Raw genomic sequence first — 13,264 nt, 5'->3', positions numbered from 1 at the left:
CAGAGTAGAGTGATGATGTAACCCTTGACTGTGATCTCTAGTACAGCCTCCCAGTCAACACAGCTCTTCAAGGCAATTTCACAGCTCAATGCCAGGTCTGCCAAATCCTGCAAGTGGTAATGCAGAAAGGTCTTGGGAGAACACAGGGTTTTATCAATAAGACACAAAAGAGAGTTTGTGCATGCCTAAGTCAAAGTGGGGCAACAGTGGCACAATGTGGATGCTCACAAATTAAAAGGCACTGTATAAAATGACTATTCAAAAGGCAAGACAAACTTGTTATGTAGTTGGGTGCAAGGGAGAATGTGACTCCTAAAAGCAGCTCACTTCAACTTCCTGCTCTTTTATGAAACTGGAGAATGTTCTAGCATTAGCAAGAAGGAAAGTGATTAACATAGGTGAGCACAACGGCTGACTATGGTGGGATTAGCAGAAAGCACACTTTTCATGTAGGCTACACATCTCTATTGCCCCAAATACCATAAAAGATTGTTTTCACAAAGAAGAATGAAGATGCACATCTTCAGTGGCATGTAGAGATGGTTGGAAAATAGAAAGTTATTGTTGTAGAAATTTTTGGTTTCCATTGAGATTTGTTTTTTTTATTACATTTTCAAATCGGCTCCAGGGCAACAGACAAACATCTTACCAGAAGTAGGATAGAGCTTCAGGATTAGCAATGATAGCTTCACATGGTCTTCAGGCACTTATGCAGTAACCTGACCTGGCTCTTTTGGAAGTCAGTGCCATAGTGCACAGAGTCTACATTAATTTGAGGCATCTTGAGTAGAAGCATTTGGACTTCAAGGAAAGAAGACAGCCATTGCTATTGCACAAGTCCTAATTTTTGGTCCATTTCTAGTGACACTAGGATACTAATGGGAGCTTGATCCATGGGCATCATGCCTCCTGGCTAAAGGCCAGATTGTGATTCTTTTACATTGAATAGTACCTTATCCCTCAAGTAGTCACATCTGAATAAGGGTATCCCTATGGAACAAATGCAGAATTCACAATAATCTATATAGAGAAGGGAAGATGGGACAAATCATTCCAAGTTCAGTGATGAATAGATAGTTATTCTCAGGATCCCATTTGGACTGATCAGTGAGAGTAGTAATAGAGAGATGATAAACTAGATACTTTTGAACAAACATGCAACTATACCAATTTCTCTGTAGTTAAATGGAAAAACAAAGTGACCATGCACTGTGGAAACATTATTACCTAGTGTTGTTCTTGGCAGTTCAAGGGGGTTAGAAAATTTAGGTGTATTGCTTTCCAAAAGAATTGCTTTTTCTGCTGATGAAAAAGAGAGAATTTAGAGATACATACATGGAAAGTAACAGCATCTCTAGAAGAGACAGACAAAACTGTCTTAATAATACAAGAGTTAATTCTGAACAGTGCAAAAACCTTTCTAAGGAGTTGTAGTTATAGCAAAAATGTTTTAAAAGCTCACAATAACTGATGCAATTCCAAGACTTAAATACCACTAAGTTAACAAGCTTCAGTGAGAACAATTTGTCTTGAAGTGGGTAATTTTTTAACTAGCAATACTGGAAAGAATTATAATAATGTTGCTGGGACTCTTACAATACTGTTTAAATAATGTCTTATTACGCTATAAAATTATGTCTCTTTTTACCTTTATGACTTCATTATAAACCGTGAATTTTTAAAATGTTTTCATGGCTTTATCTTTGTTCATGCAACTCCAGACAAGTCTGGGGATGCGTGTGATATTTTCTTTCCTTTGACCTACATCACAGGTTAAATTCAACCCTGGTGTAAAAACATGGTGCAGTTCAACTGATTTCATTTTATATCCACCTGCTTATCTCCAGGCCTGAGTTTCACCCCTCACAATTCTACAATTTTAGATAAGCCTCAACATATGCTATCATTGCATCTGCACTCATCCTATAGCAACAGATGAAATGGTACAGATTGGTAACCTATCCTCAAAAGCAAAGCAAGAGACTTGATTAAGGGACTTTTAAATTTATGGGCCAACCGGGGTCCTGTTGAGCAAGCATTGGCCAGTTCATGATTTCAAGTGGAAACCATGTAAAAACTTGATTCCAACCCAAGCCCTGTGCAACTCGGTTATTTGAGCTAAGTTTTGCTTCAAGTTTTTTTTTTTCCAAATTAACATTCCAAGTGTAACTCAAGAGATGCAAACCCACACTTTGCATAATCCTCCTGAGAACTGAATCTGCTGAATTTCACAAAGGATGCCTTTAAAACAAAATACACTAAATTACCAAAAATTATAAATTATTATAATGCTTGGCATGGAATGTAATTACCAGGTTTAGTTCGTTGCATTTTGGGTCTGGCAGATGGTTTAGGTGTAGAAGGAACAAACTTTGTTTCCCAGGGAGCTGAAAGAAACAGATTAGATTGTAGGATTTTCCTTTTAATTCTTTTCCTTAGAAATGGAATCACATTCCTCAAGCCGGGTGGTGAAACAGTGATACTTCAAAATGGCTTCTGGAAATAAAATCAGTTTTAAAAAAGGCCTCGGAAAACTGTCATGAAAACTTACTTGTCCAGGTACAAAAATGATTAATTTGCCCTTTACTATAATGATTGATAAATAATTAAAATATCTAATTGTGTTTTACTTGCTCATCAAAAAATTATTCTGGGCAAACTAGGAAGTTGAATTTTGCAAGACAAGTCTAATATATATAATATATATCATATTGTATATATTTCTGAGTTACCAATCAATTTTATGCAACTGAGCAATTTAACTAGATGAAGTTTGAAAAGGTAACATGAATTCTTAGAACTCTCAGCTATTCAAGAAGAAAAAGATTCTGGCACAGGTAGAAAGCCACGAAACGAACAACATGCAAAAGTGGGATTATCTCACAACAGCAGCCCCTGGATTCTATTTATAAAAAAGCAGCACTGATTGTAGGAATGGGGGAAATATTGGTAAGACAAAGCAGTTCTGCAAACCCTAAAGCTGTCTTCCCATAATTGCAGTGGTTGTAACTGTAGTTAGCCAGTCTGAACGCTAGCCTAAGGCCTTATGCTGCGAGGCAAAGTCTGTGAAAGTTGAAGATGACCAATCAGTACCTCAGAAGACATGACCATTAATTTTGCCTATTTTATAAAATAAGATAATGAGGCTGCTTCCAAGATAGATTCAGGAAGAAGAGCTTCATTTCCATAAAACAGAGTGGCAATGCACTCCTAAGAATAAGTATATGTGAATTCACTGAGAAGAGGTTTTCAAGCCTAAAGGACTATATGACAGATACCTAGAAGCAGGATGAAGACTAATGAATATTTCTAGTGCCACCAATAGATCTCCCTAGAGAATATTAGGTTTTTTTAATGTAAAGAAAAAATCCAAAACTTTCCTTTGAGAAAGTCTTCTTACCCATCTTTGCACTTAGCCTTTCAATAGTTACTTTTGACATATGCTGGAGGTGAGTGGATGGTTGTCTTTTTGTGTGTGATCTCAACAATTCTCAAACAATGAAGGCAAATTCTGTTTACAGAGATGCACATATGCCTCCTATTGAGTTTATTCAAGGACAAATATTTTATCCTTCAATTACATTGATAAAAACCACTATTCCGTGGACAAACTCAATTTAGAAAAGAAACTAAGCTCATGAATGTGAGTTTGGGTCTGTTCTTACAGTATTTCTCTCCTAACAATTCTCCTGTATAAAAGAAATAGATCCAGAAACAGAATGAAGTCGGCATGATTAGCAGTGATGGTATGAAATGGTCTTCAGAGATGGAATTCTAATGATGGCTTGAACAGAAGTACAGATTGACACACAGCTACTGAAACATTTGTTACCTAGTGTCGCCTTTGGCCTTTCAATAGTCTTTGAAGCTTTAGGTGTACTATGCTCCAAAAGTGGTGGCTTTTGTGCTATAAAATAAAAAGAATCCAAGCATAATTGAATAGTCCAATAAAGAACATCAATAATAAGTTAAAGATGTGGGAGGTTTAAAAGAGCTCATCTAGTATTTCCTACATTCCTTTTTTAATATAACATTAAGTATACAAAATAATAGAACATAGTTTGGATTGTTGAACATCTGGTAACGTATGATCACCAGTACTTGGATTGTGAAGGGGGCACTCCCCTCTTTTGATCTTGAATAAAACTCTAACAGGGATCCAACTGTTTCTGATCAAAGGAACAGAAATGGAAAAAATAGCACCACAAGACACTGGTAATGTCATCATGATCATATGGCAAGATCCAGCACAGAACTATGGACCTTGTAAGGGGCTCCCCTTCTGTCAATCACAGCTATTTTCACTGAAAGGAAGCTCCCTCATCATGACATCCTGGAAGCAAATGAGTAGAATGTATGAGGCATCAACATTGTGCTGGGACTAGTGTTGTGTTGTATATCCCTCATAATTGTACACAGCAAGGCAGACGTCAAAAATATAGTTAAAAACATAAGCAAAAAGTATTCCCAGATTTTTTTTAAGTAAGCTATGAAATTGTGAAAATTCTTTGCATTTTATCACCAAACTCATGTTCAATAGTCTGATGATTTTGAGTCTTGCTCGGTATGGATCAGATGTCTGTATTCTGTTTGCTTCCTTTGTAGCAACACCATAGGATATTTTTAAAAGTATCTTCCTGATATATTGAATTGTATAAATGGACTACTTAATTACCAGGTTTCACATGCTGCACTTCTGGAAGAGGAGATGGTTTCAGTTTAGAAGGAATAAGTGTTGCTTCATTTGGAGCTGAAAGAAAGAGCTTGGTTTATAACTAACTGCTTCAGGAATCGTTTAAGAAACTGAACATGCCACAAGTTTGTAATGAAGAAGAAATAATTCAGTATGGAACGTGAAAAGCCAGCTGAGGATATCAGCAGACAAAAGGGGGTCAGGGATGAAGCATTAAATTGTTGTGCATTCATCAGAAATAAAGTCAATGTTCCAATGATGGCTACAAGTTTAACAATTAAAATCATAGACATGAGGGAGATAGACATAAAAGGATGATTTAGCTCTCCATGCAAGTTTCATAGCTGATAGTTTTACTGCTTTAAGAATAGCATCAGTAGCATCAACCACATTCCTACAAAGAAGTGAATCAAAAGGTGTTAGTGTCTTTGGTGACACAAGAAAAACAAGAATCTAAAAGTAGAATAAAGGTTAATGATTCCATGCATGAAATGATTTTATGGAAGAAATGCATTCATGTGGGATGGGATGTTCTCTGATTAAACAGACACAGTGTGACCATTCACTGTGAAAACAAACACATTACCCAATGTTTCTCTTGGCCATTCAAGAGGACTAGAAGTTTTAGGTGAGAAGGATTCCAGAGTGGGTTCACTTGTTGCTGCTGGAAGAAATGTTGACAGTTACAAGAGAGCAAAGAACTTATGGAAGAAAAAAGTTGCTTCATGGGTAAAACAATTTTGTTCTACAAGAAAAACTGAAGTATTCCACTGATTCTTGGACATTATTTTCAGTTTACCAGTTTAGTATGTGTTAGAGATGAGCTCAGCTTTTTGAATCGCACTGTTATGGTAACCACAAATCATGGTATCTGTAAATGTGCAGAGATTTTGAATGTTTATTTAATTCCTTCTTGCCTTCATAAAAATAAATTTACACTAAATTCTCACTATCTGAATAATTGCCAGGCATCAGATTTTAGATCCTCACATGGCTTACCTCGTTATTTTGAGTTATGTTGCCGCACTTATGAAGATGACATGGAGTAAAACAAAGGAATAGAATAAAAAGGACATGTTGTGCTGCCAATTACTCAAATACTGACAACAGATGATATTTGGTCCAGAAAGCTGACAACTGATCCAACTATTGTCACAATTCTGGAGAATCAGGTGTTCAATTAGTTAAATAACTTAATGAGCCTAGGATATGCTTTTATAATAGTTCTACAGTACTTGTCTACAACTTTACCATCTACAATATAATGTTAATAGAGTGTTCTGAATAATTATTGCAAAACACTATAGTACTTTTAAATATTTGTTTCATAGTGTTATCCATGCAGCGTATCTTTCAAATTACTGACAGGAAGTGAAATGAGTTGCCACACACAACATAGCTGTGAGACAACACAAGTTAATGCCAGTTTCTCAATAGCAATACAATTTGGATGCTCGCTAAAAATTCATCTCTAAGGGCCTGATCCAAAGTTCACTGAAATCAATTATAAGACTTCCATTTATCTCAATGGGGTTTATATCTGACCGTGAGCCACTGAATAGTAAAGACTGTGTAATAATTATTGTACCTGGTTTGAGAGCTGTTCTATCAGGCTCATCGGATGTTGTGGGGTTTGAAAAAACAGGATGAGTATCATCGAAAACTAAAAAAAGAAATGAGTAATAATGTTTTGTTTTTTTTTAAATTTAGATTTTTATCTTCTGAGGTACTCAGTTTAAACTCAGTGGTCCAGCCAATCTAATGAGTGAGCATATCTTACACTAGCAATGGAGCAGTGCTAATAAGGAATGAGATCTAAAGGCCAGCAATTAAAATTACAGTTCAAATGGAAACACACACAATGCAGTGAAGGCTAATGTTTACTCAGGTGGTTCATTTCATAGGTCTTTAAGCACCTTGAAAAGTACAAAGACAAAAAAAGCTTCTGACGCAATCTTCTAGGATTCTATAAGCATCAAGTATTCAAGGAACAATGGCAATAATGTGTCTTTAGAGCTGGGCAAATATTGCAAAAAATATTTCTGCAAAGACTTGCTTGAATTCGCACCTTGTTAGTGCTTTGCTTTCTCTGGACATTCTGTGATGGAGTTTTATCAACACAAATGTTCATGGAAAGGAAGCAATATCATGTTAATTATGTAATAAATTATATAACTAAGACACTTTGAATAGTGCATATTCACAGTGAAATGTCTGTGACCAATCCATAAAGTTAAAAAATAATAGCCATTGAATTTTGAATAATTTTTAACTAAGTGTGACTTGCTCATGGATATTCTACCAGCAGAAAAAGAAATGATTATTTACTCAGCTGGATGCATGATTCACCAGGCTTCATCAGTTACATGAGAGTTAATAAACAAACAAACAAGAACACGCCAGTAACTGCTCTTGACACTGACAAACAAAATTGCCCCACCAGGTGACAACCTTAGTAGTGAAACACAGACTGGATGTTGATTCCTTCAAAAAAAAAAAAAAAAAAGCAACCCTCCCCCCCCGAAACTATGAGTATAGCTGTGAGATTTATTGATGATAATCAGAATGAATTATTGGTATAGCAGATGACTAAAACAAGGAAAGACTCCCAGAATTAGCTGTGATGACAAAACCAAAGAGTTTAATTAAAGAAAGAAACTGGATGTGTCATTATTACCCATTGTTGTTCCTAAAAAATGAGGTATTCTGGAAATCAGAGGCACAGATGTTTCCAGGTCAGCGCTATTTGTAACTGCAGGAAAAAAAAAGGAAACAAAGTCTGAGATGTGGCCTCATACAGTGTAATGAGGGGTGTGTGTGTGTATGGAAAATAAGAGAGAGATTAGATTACATTCCTTTGCAAGGGCCTAACAATACTGTAGATGTTACATAAGCAGATTCAAGGGCCTTTTGGCACCCAGGTAAGAAACTCATTTAATAAAGTTTTGAAAAATGTCATTAACTTAGTATATGCTGTAATTCTTTATAAATAGGTTCAGCAAAGTAGTGTGCAGCTGTGTGCACACATTTGCCTTCAACTATATCTAAAGCAACAGACTGGTTCCTTATGCCACACCTTTGCATAAAGAGCTAGAATAAGGTTTAGAATTTCTATACTAAACACTGAATTTTCAAGTTATAGGTGTCCCAGTGCAGCTCTTCATGAAATTACTTAGCACTGGTAGTTTTCTATGTGCAGGTGTTTTTTTCTTTCATGCTGGACTTGTGTCCCTGGTATGAATTAATTCAGTTTAAAATCAATCACCACAAGCAGCATGTTTTATATTATAATTAACAAAAACTGACACATATAAGATGCCAGGGGATGCTGGAGAGCCCAGTGGCAATACAGCAAGGAAGTTCATAATAAACCACAGCTTAATAGTTCATGGTAAGGTTATGACCAATGTTTCTCCCTCAAACTTTTATTCTATTCTATTCAGGCTTTTATACCGTGCTCATTGCTGTAGTATCAGAGTTCTTTCCTGTAGTGCACTAAGCAATGTGATCGAACATCTATCATGTGTTGTTTGTTTTCCAAATGGAGAAATGCGTGGAGTGGAGTGTCTTGCTTTGCATATGTAAGTTCTGTCTAAGAAAACTAATTGCCGAATAAAGATAAAGTCATCCCAGGGTAAACAATAATGTACCTCAACAACTTTTTAAAAGTTAATTTAGTGCTGGTAAAAGGCCTTTACTACATTTACAGACCTTCACCATATTTTCAGATAGATAGGTAGGGAAACAGTTATAGTAGAAGGTGTGCAAGACAACCTACAAATCCCTCAAATGGTGTAGGGAAAAGATATACATATAATATTTCAACAGGAATCCCCTTGTTTCAGAAAGCAAATGAAGGGAGTTGAAAGAGCCTTTCAACACTGTTCCTCCTGGCAATAGTCTGGTATTGAATCCTCTTTTCAAATGACATTGTCTCAGTCAGTATTTACAAACTGTATTGTTATCACTTAGTCTTGTTTGTAGAGTGTGAACCTCAGTCAAGGTACAAATATGTTTATGGCAAAAGATGTCTTTTCTACTGTACATTGTGTTGAGATCATCCCTTGCTTTTTGGTATCTCCACACAGTATTTCTACCTATCCTCCTTTCAGTGGAGGAGTGCACTTAGATTGCCATTTCACTATCAACTCTGATACAAAGTTAACCCCTCTGAAAGGTCTGGATAAACCCTCAGACAGTCAATCTTTCTCTGAACCTTTTGACTGTTTATTCTACCTTTGCAGTACTGCAGTGGCCTAAGGCTTTCCCCCTCCATATGTAAGTCTCACAAACAGCTGGCAACATACTAATCCTAGAGGCGGCTCTAGACATTTCGCTGCCCCAAGCATGGCAGCATGCCACGGGCGGTGCTCTGCCAGTCGCTGGTCCCGTGGCTCCGGTGGACCTCTCGCAGGCGTGCCTGCGGAGGGTCAGCTGGTCACGCGGCTCACCGAAGCCATGGGACCAAAGGACTCTCCGCAGGCATCCCGCTGAAGGCTGCCTGCCTGCCGCCCTCCTGGCTACCGGCAGAGCACCCCCCGCGGCTTGCCGCCGCAAGCACGCACTTGGCGTGCTGGGGCCTGGAGCCAGCCCTGACTAATCCACATCTTTTCACCAATAATTTTGTATACCTGATACCTTTTACCCAAGAAAAGATCACAATCCCTATTGATCCTAACTCCACCCTGCTTTCCTTTCCTTCTAGCCCTGTAGATCCTTTCCTGACCCCTCCCTTTGGTAAATATCTCCCTACACAGGCACAATGCCTTGCCAGGTTTTCCGCCTGAAACATGCGTTGTCTCTAGCACAGAAATGGCCAGGATGCATTTGGTGGACTTAGGGAAACAACATGGAATGTGAAATCACACTGAAATCAAGCAGAGCTGAGTAAACTGTTGAAACCTTCAAAATGGAGACAGTAATAAATAACCTTTTTGGCACAAAATATCAAGCTTCAGAAATAATGCAACTATAATTTACCAGATTCTGGCACTAATATTTCTGAAATTTCAGATGTTTGGGGAGTGGAAGAAACATGTAGAAAGTCATATGAAGCTGGAAAACAAAACAAAACACAGCGGTTTATTAATTAAAAACACTGAGAACCATCATGGAACAACAGCATCTTCACTTAAAAATTGAAGACTGTTTCCAGCCTATACAGAAGTATTAGGAACTGAAGATCAGCAGCAGCTGAAACCTACATTGCTATATAAGAATGATCTAATAAAGAACCATATTTATTTTCCCCAGACATGCATGAACACACATGATGCAAATGAGAGTGATTGCTGAAATCATAGTAAAAATACCACCGAAGATGTAAGAAAATATTATTGACAACCAGAAAGACAAAAATATAGATGAAAGATGACAAGGCAGATGAAAGGAGATTAAACTTTGTAGACAAGCTGAATGACAGGCTGAGAATGACTTGTTGTCTAGTGAGCCACGCACAGGACTGGAAGTCCTGATTCTGAAACAGACTCACTCTAAAAAATGTACCCCTAGACAATTGCTGAAGAGAACAATCATGCACTGGCACATGGGAGATGATTTACAATAGGTACAATCCTTCAGTAATGTATTTGATCATACGATTCTCTGTGGGCTTGGGAAATAACAAGCCACTCTGCCTTTATTTTCTCATCTCTAAAATGGAAATGATAATCCTCACTGCACCTTTGTCAGGTAGTTAACTAGCTAATGCTTGTAGCTTTGTTGGCACAGTAATGTAGTACTATGAAATATGTTATTAAAAGCTGTTAGACTTAGACCGGAGCCGTTAATAGGCATGTACGCAAGAGATGAAGGAAATTAATACCTCCAAATGATATAATATTCTCCAGTCTCCATATATGTTTGTAGGAGAAAGAGATATTGTTCAGCATAAGTGGATAACACAAAGTTAATATGTTCTTTGACACTTTTAAATGTGATCTACAAAGAATAATAATCAGCCTGGTCTGTTCCCTTTTGTAAGAAGCCTGAAACGCTCCCTCCCCTAACATAATGAGCAAATAAATGTTCTAGTTGTATTTTACCTGGCAAATAGGAATATCAAGTCTTGCCTTCCCTGTTTTTGCCTGAGGACTCTTGAGGGGACCAAAACTGCATGTGAGCTTTCTCATTACTTTCCTGAATGGCAAGAGGCATTAAATCTTTAACAAAAGTTCACAATGCCATCTGATCCTAACTCAGTGTTTGCCAAGAGTTTAATTTAAATAGGTTTTAACAAAAACAAACCAAAACGTTTTAAACTGAGAAAATAGTATTTGCCCTAAACTGTTCAGGGTTCATTTCCAGGGTGCTAGTGGTATCATAACTAGAATAACTAGAATAATTCTCCTGCCATCCATACAACAGTTTTCCGGGGGGGGGGGCGGGAGGGGCAGTGAGAAGGGGAGTTTAAAAGGCTTTCATTTCTAATGCTAAAATAAGCAGGGGAAAAAACCTCTTTTTGGGAGGCAGGAGGAAACCTTTCAGACCTTCTTTATATATTTTACAAACACCAGCAAAACCAAAACTTCTTTTGCAGCTAGCCTTTAATGAACAGACACAGAATCAAGGATGCAACTCTAGTGGAAATGCAGATATCACCAAGTGAATGGAATGGGACCTATAACTGAAAGCTGAAAATGACGACAAAACACACTACTTCCAGAAAAATCTTTCCCTCAGAACCCAACTGGCTGGCTGTTTTCTCTATCGAGGCAAGTTTCTAGTGTGCTGTAATTATGTAACCTTTAAATATAGTGACAGTACTATTGCCAGGAGAAGCTAATGACTAGCATACTCAGAGAGCCCAGAGGTTACCAAAGGAAAAGAAAGATGAAAGTAAACTTGTCTGTATGCTAGAATGTAGGCAAGGAGAAAGCTGTGGACTATCTGGGTAAGTCTACACTGCAAAGTAAAACCGCAGCACTGCCTCTGAGACCGAGTCAATAAAAATAACAGTGTAGACATTCCTGCTCAGGCTGGAGCCTGGGCTGAGACCCTCTCCTTTGCCAAGTGCCAGACAGCACAGATGTACCCTCTGATGCTGCAAAAAAGCAGATAAAAGTCATTGTGGTCTCAGACTTGGCCTGAAACTTAAGGTTTACAAGTGGCCATGGTAACAAGTTTTATAAAGTTTATCATTGGTTGCTTAGCTCAATTAGTTAGAGCAAGGTATTAATAATGTTAGCAACCAGGTGGCAATCCCCACAACATCTGCAGCTTTGAAAAAGAGACTGGTCTTGGTTAAGGCACAAAGAAAACACAGATGGGGCAAAGAACATCTGGGTTCAACCCCTTCCTATACCATAGACTGGGTCACCACAGGAAAAAAACCATTTAATCTCTCAGTGCCTCAGTTTCCCATCTATAAAATGGGAATAATATTTCCATTCTCCCACTTCTGGTCTGCCTTAGCTGTTTAGACTGTAAACTCTTTGGGGAACAAACTGTGTTTTATTATTTACACACACACACACACACACACACACACACACACACACACACACACACACACACACACACACATACACACACACACACACACACACACACACCAGGTACCATAATGTGGACCCAATGTCAGCAGGTCCTCTATGTATTACTATAATACAAAAAAACATCCACAAGTCTGAGGAGGAACAGGGAGATGCAAATAGATCAGACCTCATCACTTCTAATGACATGAAACGGCACAAAAATCCTCCTCAAAACTAAAGAACAAAAAACCCACAATGTATCACCACTGTTTTTAATGGTTTTGCCAGCAATGTGTTTTTCTGGGTTTGTGAAACAGCTACACGTTTTTCTTTTTTATATTAGGTAAAATGTAGTTTCTGTACATGGACAACTATCATTTTTCACAGTTGAATCCTCAGCAGGCAAATAATTAGTAGTTTAGCACAATTTCGACACAAATCTTTTAACTACCTATACTTTTTACCTGAAGAAAGAGCTCTGTGTAGCTCATATGCTTGTCTCTTTCATCAACTGAAGTTGGCGCAATAAAAGATATTACCTCACCCACCTTGTCTCTCTAATGTCCCAGGACCAACATAGCTACAACAATAGTATAAACTACTTTTTACACTCATTTTCAAATCCTGCAAGACGGACACTCATTCCTACTTTTCATCTATGCACAGAATTTTTGTAACTGGGTGGGCTGGAGTAGTTAAAACAAACACTTAATGCAAACCACATGCAGGCTATATGTGTAAAACTCGACATCTTTAAACTATTTAATTTAATAGTCAACAAATGTTACTTATCCACAAAAGCCTCTCTATATCACAAAGACAAAAACATGATTAGGGAAGGAAACTCTCTTGAAAGTTATAAATAAGTTTTCATTCCATTCCCACAAGGTCAACTGAAAAATAATGGTGTTGGTTATCAATGTTAATAAGAAGCAAGTATGCTAAAGGGTGGCTGTTAACTACACCATAGTTAAATTTCTGTGTAAAAGTGCATTTTCAAAGTGCCGTAATATATTTAGGGCCTGATTAACCGTTGCTTTACTACAGTTTTACACTGACGTAACTCCATGCAGTTATGATGGCATAAAACTGGAGT

The 13,264-nt window shown here is 37.6% G+C and overlaps 1 protein-coding gene across 26 annotated transcripts in view; it reads right to left on the bottom strand.

Annotated features, from left to right (window-relative positions):
* Positions 1–13,264, bottom strand: part of ABI3BP (ABI family member 3 binding protein) — a 319,764-nt gene that overhangs the window by 123,516 nt on the left and 182,984 nt on the right. For 15 of the 26 annotated variants that reach the window (XM_030582778.1, XM_030582662.1, XM_030582833.1 and 12 more), the window contains 8 exons: positions 9,674–9,748; positions 7,371–7,445; positions 6,282–6,356; positions 5,280–5,357; positions 4,676–4,750; positions 3,833–3,907; positions 2,313–2,387; positions 1,228–1,302 (listed from right to left, as the gene is read on the bottom strand). In XM_030582778.1, coding sequence (XP_030438638.1) covers positions 1,228–1,302; positions 2,313–2,387; positions 3,833–3,907; positions 4,676–4,750; positions 5,280–5,357; positions 6,282–6,356; positions 7,371–7,445; positions 9,674–9,748 — 603 coding nt within the window. The remainder of the gene's footprint in view (positions 1–1,227; positions 1,303–2,312; positions 2,388–3,832; positions 3,908–4,675; positions 4,751–5,279; positions 5,358–6,281; positions 6,357–7,370; positions 7,446–9,673; positions 9,749–13,264) is intronic. The other 11 variants (XM_030582708.1, XM_030582870.1, XM_030582787.1 and 8 more) reach the window with 9 other exon arrangements.

This window comes from Gopherus evgoodei, chromosome 1 (genome assembly GCF_007399415.2).
Source record: "Gopherus evgoodei ecotype Sinaloan lineage chromosome 1, rGopEvg1_v1.p, whole genome shotgun sequence".
NCBI classification, from domain to species: domain Eukaryota; kingdom Metazoa; phylum Chordata; order Testudines; family Testudinidae; genus Gopherus; species Gopherus evgoodei.
Note: the sequence above shows the minus strand (reverse complement) of the source record. Positions and strands in the feature narration are given on the sequence as shown.